At 39.0% G+C, this 17,192-nt stretch overlaps 1 protein-coding gene across 4 annotated transcripts in view; it reads right to left on the bottom strand.

The window, feature by feature from the left end:
- The window catches only part of LOC127586356 (serine/threonine-protein phosphatase 2A 55 kDa regulatory subunit B gamma isoform), a 232,718-nt gene that overhangs the window by 16,125 nt on the left and 199,401 nt on the right, over positions 1-17,192 (bottom strand). For all 4 annotated transcript variants that reach the window (XM_052044252.1, XM_052044280.1, XM_052044260.1 and 1 more), the window contains 2 exons: positions 7,775-7,944; positions 2,472-2,563 (listed from right to left, as the gene is read on the bottom strand). In XM_052044252.1, coding sequence (XP_051900212.1) covers positions 2,472-2,563; positions 7,775-7,944 — 262 coding nt within the window. The remainder of the gene's footprint in view (positions 1-2,471; positions 2,564-7,774; positions 7,945-17,192) is intronic.

Below are 17,192 nucleotides of genomic sequence, written 5' to 3'. Positions count from 1 at the left end.
CTGCCCATCACCCAAACACTCCCATTGGTTCCCTCCCCCCTCACTGTTCCCAGCTGCCTTCCCCATCTCGCTTACTTGATTCTATACTCCACCTTCCTCCATCAGATTCCATCATCTTTGGCCCTTTGTCGACCCCAGCTCTTGCCTCCCAGCTCATTGTTATTTCCACTCTCCCCTCCTCCATCTATCGCCCTTCCTCACCTGGATCTGCCTATTGCTTTGTCAGCTCTTGCTCCACCCCTTCCCCTCACCTTTTTATACTGGCTACCTCCCCTCTCTTTCAATCCAGACGAAGGAGCTCGACCTGAAACATCAACTGTCCATTTCCCTCCACGGACGCTGCCTGACCCGCTGAGTTCCTCCAGTATTTTTTTGCAATAAAATGACCTGGCTTGCCTTAAATGGGCAATTCCTCCTCACAAGAGAAAATACCTCTCCATATTCATCTTTCAAGACTCCTCAAAATCTTGTGTTTTATTCAAGTCCCTTCTCCCTCTTCTAAACTCCAGATGATGCAAACCCAGCCCGCCCCACATTTCCTCATTCGACAGCCTTCCTATTCCAAGCATTTATCCAGTAAATCTCCTCTGATCTGCTTTCAACTCATTTACCACTTTCTTTAAATCAGGAGGGTAACAGTACAGAGTATTCCAGATGTTGTCTCACCAATACCCTATATAACTGTAGTATTGAGACTTTTTATTTATTTCTCTGGTGAAAAAGATAAGCTTTCAATGATAATTGGCTTTCCTAATTACTTCTTGTACCTGCTCACTAGCCTTTTAAGAATCATGCATATGACAACCTGGATCCCTCTGCATCTCACACCCTGCAGTCTCTCACCATTTAGATGAAAATGCCCCCTATACCACGGCTTTCACACTTTATAGCCAATGACATGTAATCACTGTTATACAGGACAAATCAGCAACAGATGCAAATTGGTGAATGAACTTTCAACTTTTTTTTAAAGTGTGTTCATGAAGAGACAAGTACTAGGTGAACATCACACTTCGTCATCTGTCGTTGAGTGAAACGGAAGGGGTATCAAAAACAAGAGGGCACAGTTCTACAACAAGAGGTTTAAAAGGGATCTAAAGGGTAAGCTTTTATCCACCCCCCAGTATACACAGAGCAGTTGATATCTGGAACACACTACCAGAAATGATGGTGGAATACAATTACCATGTTTAATAGGCACTTAGACAGACACTTGGCAAGATGGCGCCGGAGCATGGCAACACGTTGCAAGCTGCTCTCTACAGACCTACTCATTACTTTTATTATAATCGTTCTACACTTTTAAATTTAAACTCTGTCACTAACTATACACTTTACTCTGTACTGTTATTGTTTTTACCTGTACTACTTCAATGCACTCTGTACTAACCCAATGTAACCGCTCTGTGTAATGAATTGACCTTTACGATCGGTTTGTAACACAAGCTTTTCACTGTACCTCGGTACAAGTGACAATAATAAACCAATACCAAATACCAATACCATACAAGGCATAGGAGGATACAGCCCTAATGGGGGTAAATGGGATTAGTGTAGATGGTCAAATAGGCTGGCATGGACATGGGCCCAAGGGCCCATTTCTGTGCTGTACAGCTCTAGAACTCCATGAGATCTCAAGCAGCAGCCAAGCTTTTATTTCCACGATTCCGACAGAACGGAGCACCTCAGACAATACTGCAGCTCCTCAACAAAGGGCCAGTATATTAGCAGAGATTTTGTTGAATTCCTGTACTGGGACTTCTTACATTCCTCCTTACTCAGCCTAGCATGCAATCCACTGAATGGTGGAGATAAAAACGTATGTGCAGGAAACATGTGTGCAAGATAATACAGATCCCACCACCAGCCCATCAAGTCATCCATCTCCTAATCTCAAGTCTGAATTGCCATCCCTTATCTAGGACTCTTGTGACAAGTAGAATCAGGCCCTGCTCAGTATGTGACACCTGAACAATCTCAGTCAATGTGGCATAGTTAAGTGAAAATCGAAAAAAAACCTCCTGATGCTGGAAATTTGAAATAAAAACAGAAAATGCTGGAAAAAACTCAGGTCAGACAGCGTCTGTGGATAGAGAAATAGTCAACGTTTCCAGTCTGCGATCCTTTGTCACAGACCAGAAAAGTTGAGTGTTGCTCTTTTCACAAATCTTGCTTGATTTGCTGAGGTTTTTCTAGAATCTTCCATCATTGTGGTTTGGTTAAGTGCTAGTTATCAACACGTCCCAGAGCAAGTTCAATTTTGAAGTCATCTTTCTTTAAGACAAAAATCAGTGAAAAACAAAAGCAAAAGTTCTTTGGTATTATGAAAAATTCTCCTGATGTTGAAATTCCACTGGGTCTATTAAAGATGTTTAATGAGGTCAGAATCACCTTACATTACCAAAGTGAACTTTCAATTTGCAACGGGACATTAGGGCTCTTCAATTAAATGAAGTACCAGAGCTACTGACCTGTCTGAGCCATTCCACGCACATTCAAACTTGTCAAAGATGCAATCATTCTCATAAAGAGAACAAAGCTTACTCCGGAGGTAATCGTGAACCTGTTTTAAAAAAAATATTAGCAACAATTAGCAATTGAAAGAATACCATGGCAACATGAAATTACTGTAATTAACAACATAATAGAAATAGAAGATTTTAAACCAATTACAGTTAACAAAATGAAAGGATAATCAATATATTTCTTCGTGAAATATAGCACTGCCAAAATTAGGGTCTGAATAAATGAATTTTTCAATCACCTGTCATAGCTTTAGGCACTCCTTTCAGTGCAAAGTATGCAATTATCGTTTCCTGAAAATATAACTATATTCTATTCTTTGGATCTAAAAACATATTTATATGGCAGTATATTTACACTAGGTACATGCCATACTGCAATGGTGAATGACAATTAGATACAAGTTACATTGACAATCATTGTGTAATAGACTGGCCAGGCTGACCCTTAATGCAGAGTTTAGAGAACAGACCAACAATGAACATATCTGAGATACCATCCAGTTTGTGACAATTAATCTATGCTACTTATTATTTTGATTACATCAGAAAATACTCATTAGATACAACGGAGAATGCACTACTAAGTGTAAAATATTATATAAACTGAAGCTGTCAGTGTTAGACTGAAGAGTGCTTCAGTAAATGTGTGATAGATAAAATGCAGATTGCAGCACTGAATGTATGCTAAATAAAATACAGACTATGCTAATAGGTTAGATAGAAGCTTTTAAACAGAACAGAAAACAATAGAGATGGGGATTAGAACCTAGGAATAAACTTCAATCTTAAAATAAAAAAGTAGTTAACAAAAAGTAAAATATAATTTCAGTAATGTAATGAAAGGAATGGTGCATCTTTTTAGCATCAGACCAATATACTCTTTTTAGCCCTTCAAAGTTCATCAGTTGACAGACATTTTATAATAGCAGGTATGTGAACTAACAGTTTCAATTAAATTCCATTGAAAAATGTGAACAATGAAAACAAACCAGGAAAAGAATTTCATTGGACACACACATTGCAAAAGAGATGATTAGCCTTCAATCAGTAACATGTCTCTAATCAAAATCAATACACACCCATTGGTTTTATAAGTTGCTGGAAAAAAAACTGATAAAGGAATTTTAGAATTGCTGTAAATAATTAAATGCTTTCCACAATTTGCACCACCTCATTTTACAGACATCAGGTACAATATACAGTCTGTAAACAGTTGAATATATGAAATTGCATCTCATTATCACTGCAACCAGAGCTGTCAATAGCAGGGGAAGATTAGGAATGACATTCATTTAGCAAGAACAACTGAAATTGCTTCACTAGTTATTTTGTAAAAACATCCCTTTTAATTATTTTCTCCAAGATGTGAGTGTCACTGGCAAGGCCACTATCCATCACCCAACCCTAATTGTCCTTAAGTGGTGGTGAGCCAACTTCTTGAATTGCTGCAGTTCTTTTGGTGAAGGTACTTCTACGATGCTCTTGGGTAGGAGTACCACCAGGATTGAGCTCCAGCGATGATGAATGATTGGTGATCTATTTCCAAGTCAGCCTGATGTGCAACCTGTAACAAAATCAGCAGAATGGTGGTACTCTTATGCTCCTGCTTCCCTTCTTGGTGGTAGAAGTCACAGGTTTGGGAGATGCTATTTGGAGCAGCCCAGAGGAGTAACTGCAGTGCTGTGATGAACCACACTGCAGCAACTGTGCAAGGATGGTAGAGAGAAAGAAGGTTTAGAATGGTAGATGGCATGCCAATTACATGGGTCACTCTATCCTGGTAGTAGCTGGTCCAAACCAACAAGATGAGTGGCAGTCATTCCTAAAGCTCTTCTATATCTAACTAACTGAATTTTATTAGTGTTCTACTCCCACAGGTTTACAGGGATATGAGCCAAATGCAGGGAAATGAGACTAGCTCAAGTAGACAACTTGATCAGCATGAACAATTTGGGCTAAAAGACCTCCTCCTGTGCTGTACAACTCTGCTGAAAGGATGCAAAACTGGTAGTGTGCTACCTAAATGGGCAGCAATGCAGAAGGAAGCAAGTTCATGCATCCTTGTGACAGACAGAATCAGAATCTCTTCATTCCATACACAAGCAGTTTCAGATGAATGATCATGGTAGCTTGATTGAGTCCTTCAAGGTAAACAAGGTAACCAACTTCTACAGGCAAGAACTAGTTCAGTCCTAAACACGGCTTTGTTAGAAGCGAGTCATACCCCATAATTTAAAATGTGTCCAACTTTAGTGCTCACTCTTTCAAAAAAAACACAATCGTAATTTTAAATCTGCAATTACTATTACACAACTTGACAGATGGATCCTTAACCAGAGATGTTAAATGATATAACAGGAAGATGGCCCAAGAACTCTGAATAAAAGTCTTCTGGAATGAATACTCAGAATATTATAAATCAGAATTTTTTTTAAACTGAACAATGTCTTTAAACTGATAATATGGATAACAAGTCTGCCAAGAATGCTCAATTGTTTGAGTGTACAAATTCCAGAATAGTAGGTGTGTGCTAAAAGCGGTTTGAAAAGTTTGGGAGTGACAGTCCATGCATTTTTTTTTCCTTTGCTACTCTTCCTCAAAGGCTAGTGGAGCAGAATTTTTGAAAATTTTGTAAAGGCAGAGGTGAAAAGATTTTTGATAAGGTTAAAGATCACCAATAGCTGATGTTTATAGGCCATCTTCCCACACCACTCCCCCCACCCATCCCACACTCTACCATAAGTTTCACAACATCAGAATTCACTATATAAAAATAAAATTTTTCTTGGGGAGTAACGTAAAACAAGGTGCTGTGCAAACATGTCCTCCGTTAAGCAATTTTCCTCTTCGGAGGACTAGCTACAAACACAGGGTGTTGAGAGGAGCAGTGTGGTTGAATTACTGTGCAATTCTCGCATGAATCCAGGGCAAATGCGGGACTGCAATGCAGAGAATAGATTTGATCCAGTAAGGTCTCCAACAAGATCTATTCCGTCGTCCTTCCTGCAAACTCCCACTTCTCCACAACAATAGCTTATCTGCCATCCAGCATTTATCAGCTCCCAAACATTATTGATTCACTTACTTGCCCTACGTCAACTATTGATTCATCTTTGTTTCACCAAGCAAAAATGAATAAATGTCCCCAGTTCAAAATAAGTTATTGACTTTGAAGAGTAACTGAACAGATCTTAAACACATATCACTTGGCATGCAGTGGATTACCCGGGTGCTCTTTTTAATTACAAAACCACAGGCAGAATGAAAGAAAAAGGGCAAAAAAAAGTGAAATTGAAAAGCGTTCAGGTCAAAATACAAAACCAGTACTTTTGTCCCACAACTGTTACAAGTGTCTATTTGAGAATGGTTAAACAATTTTAAATTTCCATTCCAGAGAATGTGATTTTAATAATTGAAAACAAATAAAACTGCTGATGCTAGAATCTGAAACAGAAACACTGGAGGGACAACCAGACAAACAGCATCTGTGAAAAGAGAAACCAGTTAATGTTTCAGATCAGTGATCTTTCCTCAGAACTTTAATAATGTGATTTTGGTGATGTTAGCCACTTGCATTTCAAGAATTTTTTTTTTTACTCAAAAATTCTTTATAAAACCTAGAAGTCCATTAAAGGTCTCCAACGAGATTTAAACAAGACATCCCAGTTTATCTGGGAGTGGGAGCAAGAAGAGTCATTCTTCTTCCATGACTCGAGGTCTTGACTGGAGCTGAATATTCCTGTAGAATAGCCATGCAGAGTGCACCTGTCCCCTTGAGCTCATCTGCAACTGGTGGATACCACATGTTAAACACTGCACTTGATAATAAGGTAAAAACAGTGATGGAAATACACAGAACTGATGAAGACTCATTGAACTGAAAGGTTAACTTTATTTCTTTCTCCAAATATGCTGCTTTTCATTGAGTATTCCAGATTTCCAGGCTTTTTTGTTTGATTTTCCATTCCATTCCATTCACTGACAATATCCTATGAGGCTGGTTGGTGAGACTGCTGTGGCGAAAGCCACAGGTTGCACAAGGCAGTCATCATGGCAGCTTCCTGTTCTTACCCAAATCTCAGCAGATGAAATTTCTTCCAACTGATTCTGGAGCTGTTGCTTACCAAAATCTGGAGAACTGAATCAGCAGACCACTGCGAAGTCAGTTCTAATTGATTTTACATCTGTGCACGTACTTTATTCAAAATTGATTTCAGCCATGCTTTACCTACAGTAAGACTGCATATACAGAGCTAAAATGATATCGATTGAAATTAATGCAGCAAACAGGTCAGTGTAAGCCATCGCTGCCAAGAATTGACAGCAAAGTGCAATCGTATCAAATGAAATCTTTTTTAAAGCAAGGTTTCAACATGAAATTATATTATGTCTTTAAAACAAAAAAAAGACAATCACAGAGTACTTGCTTTACTGGAAGTTCTACCCACTCGTACTCCAATTTCAACATGGAATTTTATTTTGAGTTTCCCTTTTTTTTACTTGACCTAGTGGGGCCCCAAATAAATTTTTACCTGTGATCTATATTGGAAGGATCAAAGTATAGACAAGCGCAGGTCAAATGCCCCCAAGGCAAGTGACTCACCACCTGAAACCGAAGCCTTTTCACCATCTACAAGGCACGTCAGGATTGTGACACAATACTCTCCATGTGCCTGAATATGTGCAGCTCCGATGCAATTCAAAAAGCTTCGTAGCATTAATGATAAAGCAGTCCACCCATCTGATATACTGTCCACCACCAGCACAAAGTGACTACGGTATGTACTAATACTCACCTAGGCTACTCTAGTAGCACCTCCGAAATCACAACTTTCACCATCAAAAAACACAAGCTTCAGTGGCTTGGAAACATCACCACCTATAGCTTTCCTTCAAATTACACACCACCCTATTTTCATTCTTTTATTGTCACCAAGTCTAAATCCTGGAGCTCTTTTCCTTACCACACTGTGGCAGTACCTTAACTGCAAGGACAGTAGCAGTTCACCACCACTTTCTCAAGGGCAATTAGGGATGCACAGTAAATGTTGGCCTTGACAGGAAAGCCTAGGTCTTGTTCATTAACTGGATGAGCTGGAAATCCCCGATAATGATTTCATAACTTTTGTATAAAATTACATAGAGCTTTGTCACACTACAAACTAGCAAAAAGGCAGCCCACACTATACACACACACACAGAAATGGATATTATAGGAAACAAACATAGTTGTTTTGAACACAAAGTACCTGATATGTTTCTATAGGCTTGGTTTCCATGTTGAGATCCCAGACTTTGACAGTGAGATAATCTCGTGTCATCATGTACCGGCCACTGTGACTGAACTTCACATCAGACACTGACGAGGTTATCTCTGAGAAGAAGAACCTGTTACTGGGATCCTCTGGCTCCTCAAACACTGCAGGACAAAATAAGTGAAGTAATAAGAAAAGTAGTTCCCCAAAATCCATAATACTATAGTCAGTTTAGAGAGAAGCATTAAAAGAAATTCCACTGTTAATTCAAGGTAGCATAAGTTAGCTTCTCAATGCATACATCCATAATATTAACCAGCCAGTGGTAATGGTACAGGAGCTGTTGCGAGTATTGCAGAACTATTTTAGAAAGTAGTTCTTCAATATAAAAGGTTATCATACATTATTTCCTGATAGATTTTTAAAAAATGGATTTAATTACATGCTCAGCTCTCGTATGAACTAAACATCCAAATTCATTTTATGGTTATCCCACTGTTAGCTTAATTGAGATGCAGTAAATGAACATTTAGTTTCACAGAGAATACAAATTTATTATGAATTAGCTGTTAGATTATTTCCAAAACTATTTCATAGAAGACAGAATAAGCAGCAAGCAATCATGTATGACATTATATTAACTTCAGTCTATTTATTAGCTTGCATTCTCTCTAGGCTGTTTTACCCACTAGGGTGCCAATCCAAACCAATCTTTGTGTACTGATATAATTATATTGGTCTCAGATTTTTATATTTCTGATGAACATAGTGTCTGTTTTCAAATTACACAAGAGTAGGTGCCAAAATACTATAGAGCATAGAGAATAGCAACAGAAATTCAGTATCATTTCAAAAGTATTACAAATTGCCATCTGGCAGCCAAAGCAACTGCTGAACTGATTCTAAAGTGACCAGATTCATATTGTGCCATCTCAATGTCATGTGGACAGATCTAAATTCAGAATAACTTAGACTTAGTTCAAGTTTAGGCAGGGTTTGGAAGTACAAATAAATCCTATCAAATAAATTCAATGCATTAAATGAGCAACTATGAATGCAAATTCAAGCAATTTCATATCTGTCTCTGGCTATAACTATGATACTGTACATCATGGCAGGTTAAAGAAATCTAGACTGACAAACAAAATATTGCCATTCTTTTTGAGGTAATTTTCTAGCTGACTTGGTTTATGTCTAAAAATGCTATTAAGTTTTTTGCAACCTTCTTAAAATAATTTTTAAGGTGAGATCCTTAGGAAGAATCACAATGTGAATTCATATCACATTAGATCCTGTGAATATGAATTCACACCATGGAAACCTGTCCAATAATTAAAAATAACACGAATAAAGCAGAATTATGACAATTATTTTGTAGCAGTCAATTTCAACATATGACATAGATCAGTAGACAATTGCGCATTCAATAAGGAAATAGCTAGTGTCAGAAAAACATTACTGAAAATTTAGTTTGAATCTAATCAAATAACAGAGTTTTGTTTTCCTCTGTAAAATTTACCCTTTGACTCGTGCTTCATTAATCTTTCTTAAATTTGTTTGGATTCAATGCAACCATAAATAAATGGAAAGTACCCTGATCGAGTACGAGAAAATATCAATTATGCTGTTTTGTTCCCCTTTGTTCAGACTACAAATGATCTGAACTGAAGTCTGCAGACATCATGCCAGATATTTGTAAAAATACCTCCAAAATGTTTTATGCTTGTAACAAAACAGCAAAATAGGATAATGGTACAAAGTAAATGCTAATTACAGAAAATACTCATGACAAACACCGAGCTGGTCAGAGACACTTGGACAATAATGTTAAGTATCCTCGTCTGACAGAAACTGGTTGGAGACCGAACATTTGACTTCATGATTGCCATTTACCACACAACTTCATCTTTACTGATCCTGCTTGCTTTCCAGCCCAACTCATTTTTAACCTTCAGTTCTTTTTGAGCAGGTGACCAGGATATTTGCTGGAAAGAAGCAGTCCTTTCATATAATCCATGCAGATTAGGCCCAATGATGTCACAAGGAAGCCCTGGGCCTACCATTCCTCCCCACAGGTTAGTAACAGATTGCAGAAAGACCACCTAATCACTCAACAGCATTCACAGCCCTTGTTCTCCGTCATGGCTCCAGTTAGAGTTCTTATCTCGCCCTTATAAACTTGACCCCTCACAACAGGGACCTCAGACTTTGCAAACTTGCCACTGTTTTTTTTGGGGGGGGGGGGGGGGAGAAGAAAGAGGGGAGACTGCAATATTTTATTTAAATAAAGGCTCCAACAACATCCTATGATCCTATGTAAATGATTTCACTGTATTGCATTCCTCCCATCTACATCAGGGCGCCAGCTTCCAAGTATTCCACAAATATCAGCCAGACTATGACGCAAATTCAAACAAAGTTGATTTTCCATGTGGTGTTAACCTAATGTGTAATATGTAATAAATTTCAACCCTTCAAACTTTATAGATGGCACTGCTGCATTGAGATATTATATATTTGTATTGATTAAATTTTATAATAAACTACTGCAGTACCATATAGCAGTCTGCAACATTTCTATTGATTTTGTCTCCTTAAAGTTTACACTGTGTACAGCATTACATTTTGCTCGTGTAAATCTGTTTTCTATATAATGTTAAATTACAGCAGCCTTTTCTGGGCTGTAGTCCCAAGTACATTTTTTTTAAATGGGCTATGCTGAATCACTATAAACAAAAAATGCTCATTACTGCACTGTAATACTGTATGAGGAGTTCTTACTAGATTTATGAAATAAAAGTCACCAAGTTTACATTAGAACATTTGTTATTATGTCACTATAACATGATTTATAAAATCATTGGTCAAGACAAAATTGACAATGCTTGCAAATTACAATCTATGGCTTGAGACAGGACTCAAAGAACTTTTCTTCCACATAGTATGTACAATCTCATCTTTGAATCTACTGTCTGCAGTGATGGAAATAGGTAGTCTCCAAAATAAATAGATTGATCATGAACTTATTTTGCCATGCTTGTGATGTGACAGTGCTTCATTTTTAATGTTTTCATTAAAAATTTCCAAGTCCTGCCCTGTTGAAGGGTTTTCACTGAGACTACTTCAAGTGTCAGTGCATAAAGTAACTATGTTTTTTTTTGGTATAATTAGTACCCTATTGGGGAAGGTCACATCTTGCATAATCCAGCACTAGTTACAGACAAAGATTCCAGCTTTTGGTTATTCTAATTGAATGCAAGTTAGGCCATTTTTTAAAAAAAAATTATACAATCTGGTTACCCATGTTAGTCTGAAATCTATTCATAAAGATTTCAGTTTGGATAAATCCATTCCTTTAAAAGTTGTCCTATATAATAAAGAAAAAATGCACACCAACATTCTCTGCCATTTTCTGGGTGATAGAACTATACTCTGCTTTCTCTGTGAAGGAAGCAAGCATCTGACATTGCAACCAAAGCATCAGATTTTAAATGTAGAAAATACTCAATTTTGAATCCGGGTCATAAACTATGGTATTAAATAGTCTAGTTTGGAGATTAGGAGAGGAAGATGGAGAAGGTGATCACTTGTTATTTATTTCAGATGCACATGGGACTATAGGAATTCAAAGCACAATATGGGCTTTTGACCATCCTCCCTCTCTGATTTGTTAATTTTTGAAGTGACTACAGAGGCAGTCCCTGCAGAACATTTCAGATACTCACTTTTTCCCCCCCAACTGCCCAGATTTTGCATTTGTAAATCAAGAGAAACAATCAGCATTCACCTCCAATACTCTGTGAACCTGACAACTTCTGGAGTACACACATGCATAATTAAATCTGCATAGATGAGAATAATATTTTGATTATCATACTGCACAAATAAATCTATTCACGATAGTCATCCTTGGGCATCCACTCACAATATGTATTTCTTGAAGTCCTTGCTACCACTGTATGGTAGCACATTTACAATGCAAATCTAATGAATAACCTATTGGGTTTCGTGCTCTATATGGAAGAACAATGGAAGACAAATTTTCATCACTTTCACTGGTAGTGCTGGAAATAAAATTACTGATCTTTAATAATCAGTAAAGTTAATGAACTGCACAGGCATAACCAGGAGTTAAAATGTTTATCATCCCAGTTCTGCCAAACTCCTTCAAGTAACCATTAGATTTATTTCCCTGATGATCAAATATGTTTGAGCCGTGCACATTGGACTGATAGAGACCAAGACATCAATGCATGGTCTGCCTCCAAACTAACCAATAAGGAGGGTTTCAACATTTTTGAATAAGTGTTCCTCAGCAGTTAGCGTAATGCTATTACATCGCCAGCGGCCCGGGCTCAATTCCAGCCGCTGTCTGCAAGGAGTTTGTACGTTTTCCCTATGTCTGTGTGGGTTTCCTCCAGGTGCTCCAGTTTCCTCCCATATTCCAAAAGACGTACAGGTTAGGAAGTTGTGGACATGCTACATTGGCGCCGGAAGCGTGGCGAAACTGGCAGGCTGCCCCCAGAACACTCTACGCAAAAGATGCATTTCACTGTATTTCATTGTACATGTGACTAATAAACATCTCATCTTAAATTACCGAGAATTGCTAAGTTCTACTCCTGATTGCTTGCCCCCAAGCCCTGTTGGAACTGGGCAGTGATACCTCTGGAAAAACATCAACATTATCAAGGCTGGTAGAGGAATAATAATGTGCAAAAGATACCAGCTCCACCCTTGGAATTGTTGGACAGACAAGGGGAGAAAAACTGGCTGAGAAAGGATATGCACTACTTTACAGTGATCCCCAATAAGTTGTTCCCAAAATGCAAAAGTTGCAGTTTCTTGCATTGTTTTAAATGAATTGGGAGGAGTTTGTGAAATGTAAATAGCTTTGGAATTTTACTTCAGCCTTATCTGGTAGACCTTAGAAATAATAACATTGTGCATAATAACTGTGGATCACATACATTGGACCACTAAAAAGCTAGCTAGCACTCTACTTGTTAGTATCTTATGTATTCAGAGTAGCAAGATAGGAACAGGTGAAGATGATTTTAGCACCTTGCACCTTCTCTACTATTCAGATCATTGGTGATCTGCACCTCAGCTGTGGTCTATATTTTTCTTGATATAGCCCAGCTTAAAAAAAAAGTACCAAAATATTCAAATGGCCCATTATCAATTGATTCTGCACTGATTTCACATTTGCAGTGGTTCCTGATCTCCTCTCCTTTTGAGATGGAAGTAGCTTTTCTGTCTACCTTATGGCACCCTTCATTGAAACATCCTCAGCTTTCTAATCTCCATAGAATACAAAAGGTTAGCTTGCGCAATATATCTGCATGGTTCCCTTCCGAGCACAGTATATTTTCCCCAGGTTTCAGTACAAACACTTCAGGCAGCCTAACTGTGGATCTCCATGTGTGAAGCATCTTATTTATTTTCTTGCTTTCTTAACTGGGATAAATAATTAGCACACTGAAATAGAACTGAGCCAATGTAGTGAAACAATTCAATACATTTTTGTGCTGAAACAGCAGTTACTTACAACCAAAAACAAAACTGAAGAGTTCAAGAGTGTTAATCAATACAAAGATCTTCAACCAGACACTGAAGTGGTCCCATATATACACAATTTGGGATTTTTGCTTTGTCTGGTTCAACCAACAACTCCAAACAACGATGTTGAGCAAAATGGTTTGGATCTCAAGATAGTTCATGTAGCAGTTCTACAAATGTCACCAAATGTTACCCAAGATCTCAAGATGGTATCTTTACTGAAGCAAAAACTGCAAGATCATTCAGACAACAGTAATGGGTATTCAATCAAACTCAGATTTAAACATATCAGAGCTTACTCACAAGGTGAAGCATGGCCATCTAACATTCAGATATAAGAATTCTCACAATTATAAACTTAACATGCAAACAATGTTGAATTCCAAAGTATTTTTTTTAATGTGATTATCTGGCTTTTGAAAAATATTTGAAACACAGTTGCTTTTCCATTGTATGAAATGCACTCAAAAAATTTATTTCATCGACTTTGCTGTGCAGAGTTTCAGACCACTTACCCAAAGAAAGTGATAAAGTAGCAGTCGAGGCAGTTTAAAGGAAATTCACCACACAAATTCTTGGACAAGGGACGAACCAGGAGATTCCCAGTCACGCTGTGGGCTAGATCTGTGGCACTCAAGACCAGCGATCGAGAACCCTACAAGAAGTCCACATACAACCTACGGAAGGCCATTGAGAGTGCGAAAAGGCAATTCGTGTAATGTTAGAGACACGATCAGATGCACGACAGCTGTGGCAGGGTTTGCATGCCATAAAGCGAAACCTAACAGCATAAATGGCAGTGATGCTCACTCCCTGATGAGCTCAATGCCTTTTATTCACACTTTGGAAGGGAGAATAACACTACACCTGTGCAAATCTCCACAGCGTCGGGCGACGCTGTAATCTCCGTCTGAAGCCAACGTCAGAACATCCTTCAAGAGGGTGAACCCACACAAAAGTGTCAGGCCCCAACGGCGTACCTGGCAGGGTACTGAAAATCTGTGCCGACCAACTGGCTGGAGTGTTCAAGGACATCTTCAACCTCTCACTGCTGCAGTTGGAGGTTCCCACTGCTTCAAAAGGGCATCAATCACACTAGTATCCAAGAAGAGCAGGGTGAGCTGCCTCAACGACTATTTCCCCATAGCACTCACATCTACTGTGATGAAGTGCTTTGAGAGGTTGGTCATGGCTAGAATTAACTCTGGCTGAGCAAGGACCTGGACCCGCTGCAATTTGCTTACTGCCACAGCAGATCTACAATGGACGCAATCTCACTGGCTCCCCACTCAGTTTTGGAGCACCAAGACAACAGCAAAACAAACATCAGGCTGCCGTTTATCGATTGCAACTTGGTGTTCAACACCATTGTCCCCTCAGTACTAATCAACAAGCTTCAAAACCTGGGCCTCTGTACTTCCCTCTGCTACTAGATCCTTGACTTCCTTATCGGGAGACCACAGTCAGTGCAGATCAGTAGTAACATCTCCTCGCTGACAACCAACACAGGTGCACCTCAAAGATGCGTGCTTAGCCCATTGCTCTACTCTCTCTACACTCCTGACTGTGTGGCTAGGCACAGCTAAAACACTATCTATAAATTTGCTGCTGACACCATTGTTGGCAGAATCTCAGATGGCTATGAGAAGGAATACAGGAGTGAGACAGATCGGCTGGTTGAGTGCTGTCACAACAATCTGGCACTCAACATCAGCAAGACCAAAGAATTGATTGTGGATTTCAGGAAGGGGAGGTCGGGACAACACACACCAGTATTCATCAAGGGGTCAGCGGTGGAAAGGGTGAGCAGCTTCAAATTCTTGGATGTCAACATCTCAGAGGATCTAGCTTGGGCCCAATACATTGATACAATCACAAAGGCAGCATGCCTGCAGCTCCACTTCATTAAGAGTTTGAGGACATTTGGTATGTCACCAAAGACTCTTGCAAACTTCCACAGATGTACGATGGAGATTACTGCCTGGTGTGGAGGCTCCAATGCGCTGGATCAAAAGAGGCTGCAGAGGGTTATTTATTTTTATAACTTGTAGTAATTTTTACGCCTTGTACTGTACTGCTGCTGCAAAGCAATGTATGTCAGTGATAATAAACCTGATTCTGAATAAGAGGGCTGTCCTATCAGGAAAGGTTAGACAGTTTGGGTCTGTACTCCATGGAGTTTAGAAGCATGAGGGGTGACCTTATTCAAACACAAGGTCCTAAGGAGGCTTGACACGGTAGATATTAAGATGTTTTCACTGGTGGGAGAGTCAATAACAAGGGGACATAGCTACAAGACAATGGGCCAGTCATTTAAAACAGGTTTCTTCTCACATAGGATAGTGAATTTGTGGAATTCTCTGCCCCAGAGGGTTGTGGAGGCCTGATGATTAGAAATATTTAACAATAGAGATAAATAAATATTTGAAAATTCAAGGAATGGAAGGTTAGAGGAAGTGGAACAGAGGATGAAGTGAGGCCAGCACAGTTCAGTCACGATCACACTGCAGGGCAGGCTGGAGGGGCTTGGTCACCTACTCCTGCTCCTGTTTTCTAGTGAACTTGTGTTCAATGGACTGAATTTACAGAGGAAGAAAAAATGCATTGACACTATCATTAAAACTTTATTTTAATTAACATGAATGCTTTAATCAATGTACATCAGTTAAATGATTCTATATACGTGATGTAATTTTTAGATATTTTTCTCAACTGTTTCAAATGTGTCTGATCAGAAAGCCTCTTCCACCATTTAGACCAAAAGATATAGGAGCAGAATTAGGCCATTCAGCCCATCGAGTCTGTTCTGGCATTCAATCATGGTTGATTTTTTTTAAAACCCCATTCTCTCACCTTCTCCCAGTAACCCTTGCCAATCAAGAACCTATCAATCTCTGCCTTAAATACACCAAATGACTTGGCCTCTGTGGCAACAAATTCCACAGATTCACCACCCTCTGGCTGAAGAAATTTCTTCTCATCTCAGTTTTAAAGGAACATCCCTTTATCCTAAGGCTGTGCCCTCAGATCCTGGACTCCCCTACTAATGCAGGCACCCTCTGCACGTCCACTCTATCCAAGCCTTTCAGTATCCAGTAGGTTTCAATGAGATCTCCCTCATCTTTCTGAACTCCATCGAGTACAGGCGCAGAGCCAGAAAATGCTCCTCAAAAGGTTAAGCCTTTCATTCCTGGGATCATTCTTGTGAGCCTCCTCCAAACCCTCTCCAGGACCAGCATATCCTTCCTCAGATATGGAGCCCAGAATTGCTCACTCTGTTCCAAATGTGGTCTGACCAATGCCTTATAAAGCCTCAGCAGTACATCTTTGCTTTTATATTCTATTCTTCTCAAAAATGAACACCAATTTCCAAATGATCAGAGAAAGCGGAAGAGGTTCTCTGACCATAGGTGAAGTCAGAAAGTTATTTGGGTGGTTCGAAAGTTTGTGTTCCCTGGGGCCGAATGGTCACTTGTTGACACCTCTGCCTCATAGGTGACAACAGAAGGTGCACAAAGTTCGTGTATATGGCAACCACAAAGCATGGACCACATACCCCACAATCCCACCCACTAATTTCACAAGCATTGAATTTATAAGCTATGAAAAGGGGTAAAACTAGTTTCAATGCAAAATGAGAATGATTAGGGATTTTAAACAAAGTGGACGGGGGAAAGTAATTACACAAAAGAGTCCCAATCAAAACCTTATTTAATCATCAAAGATGACATTCAGAAACTCATTGTTATCTTTTTAGGAGCAGTACTTAAATGATAATGTACCTCTTTCTTAAAATGTAGCTTTCAAAGCCTATCTGAAACTTTCTTCTTCCATCATGTAATTTTCCCAT

This window comes from Pristis pectinata, chromosome 2, assembly GCF_009764475.1.
Source record: "Pristis pectinata isolate sPriPec2 chromosome 2, sPriPec2.1.pri, whole genome shotgun sequence".
Lineage (NCBI taxonomy): Eukaryota > Metazoa > Chordata > Chondrichthyes > Rhinopristiformes > Pristidae > Pristis > Pristis pectinata.
Note: the sequence above shows the minus strand (reverse complement) of the source record. Positions and strands in the feature narration are given on the sequence as shown.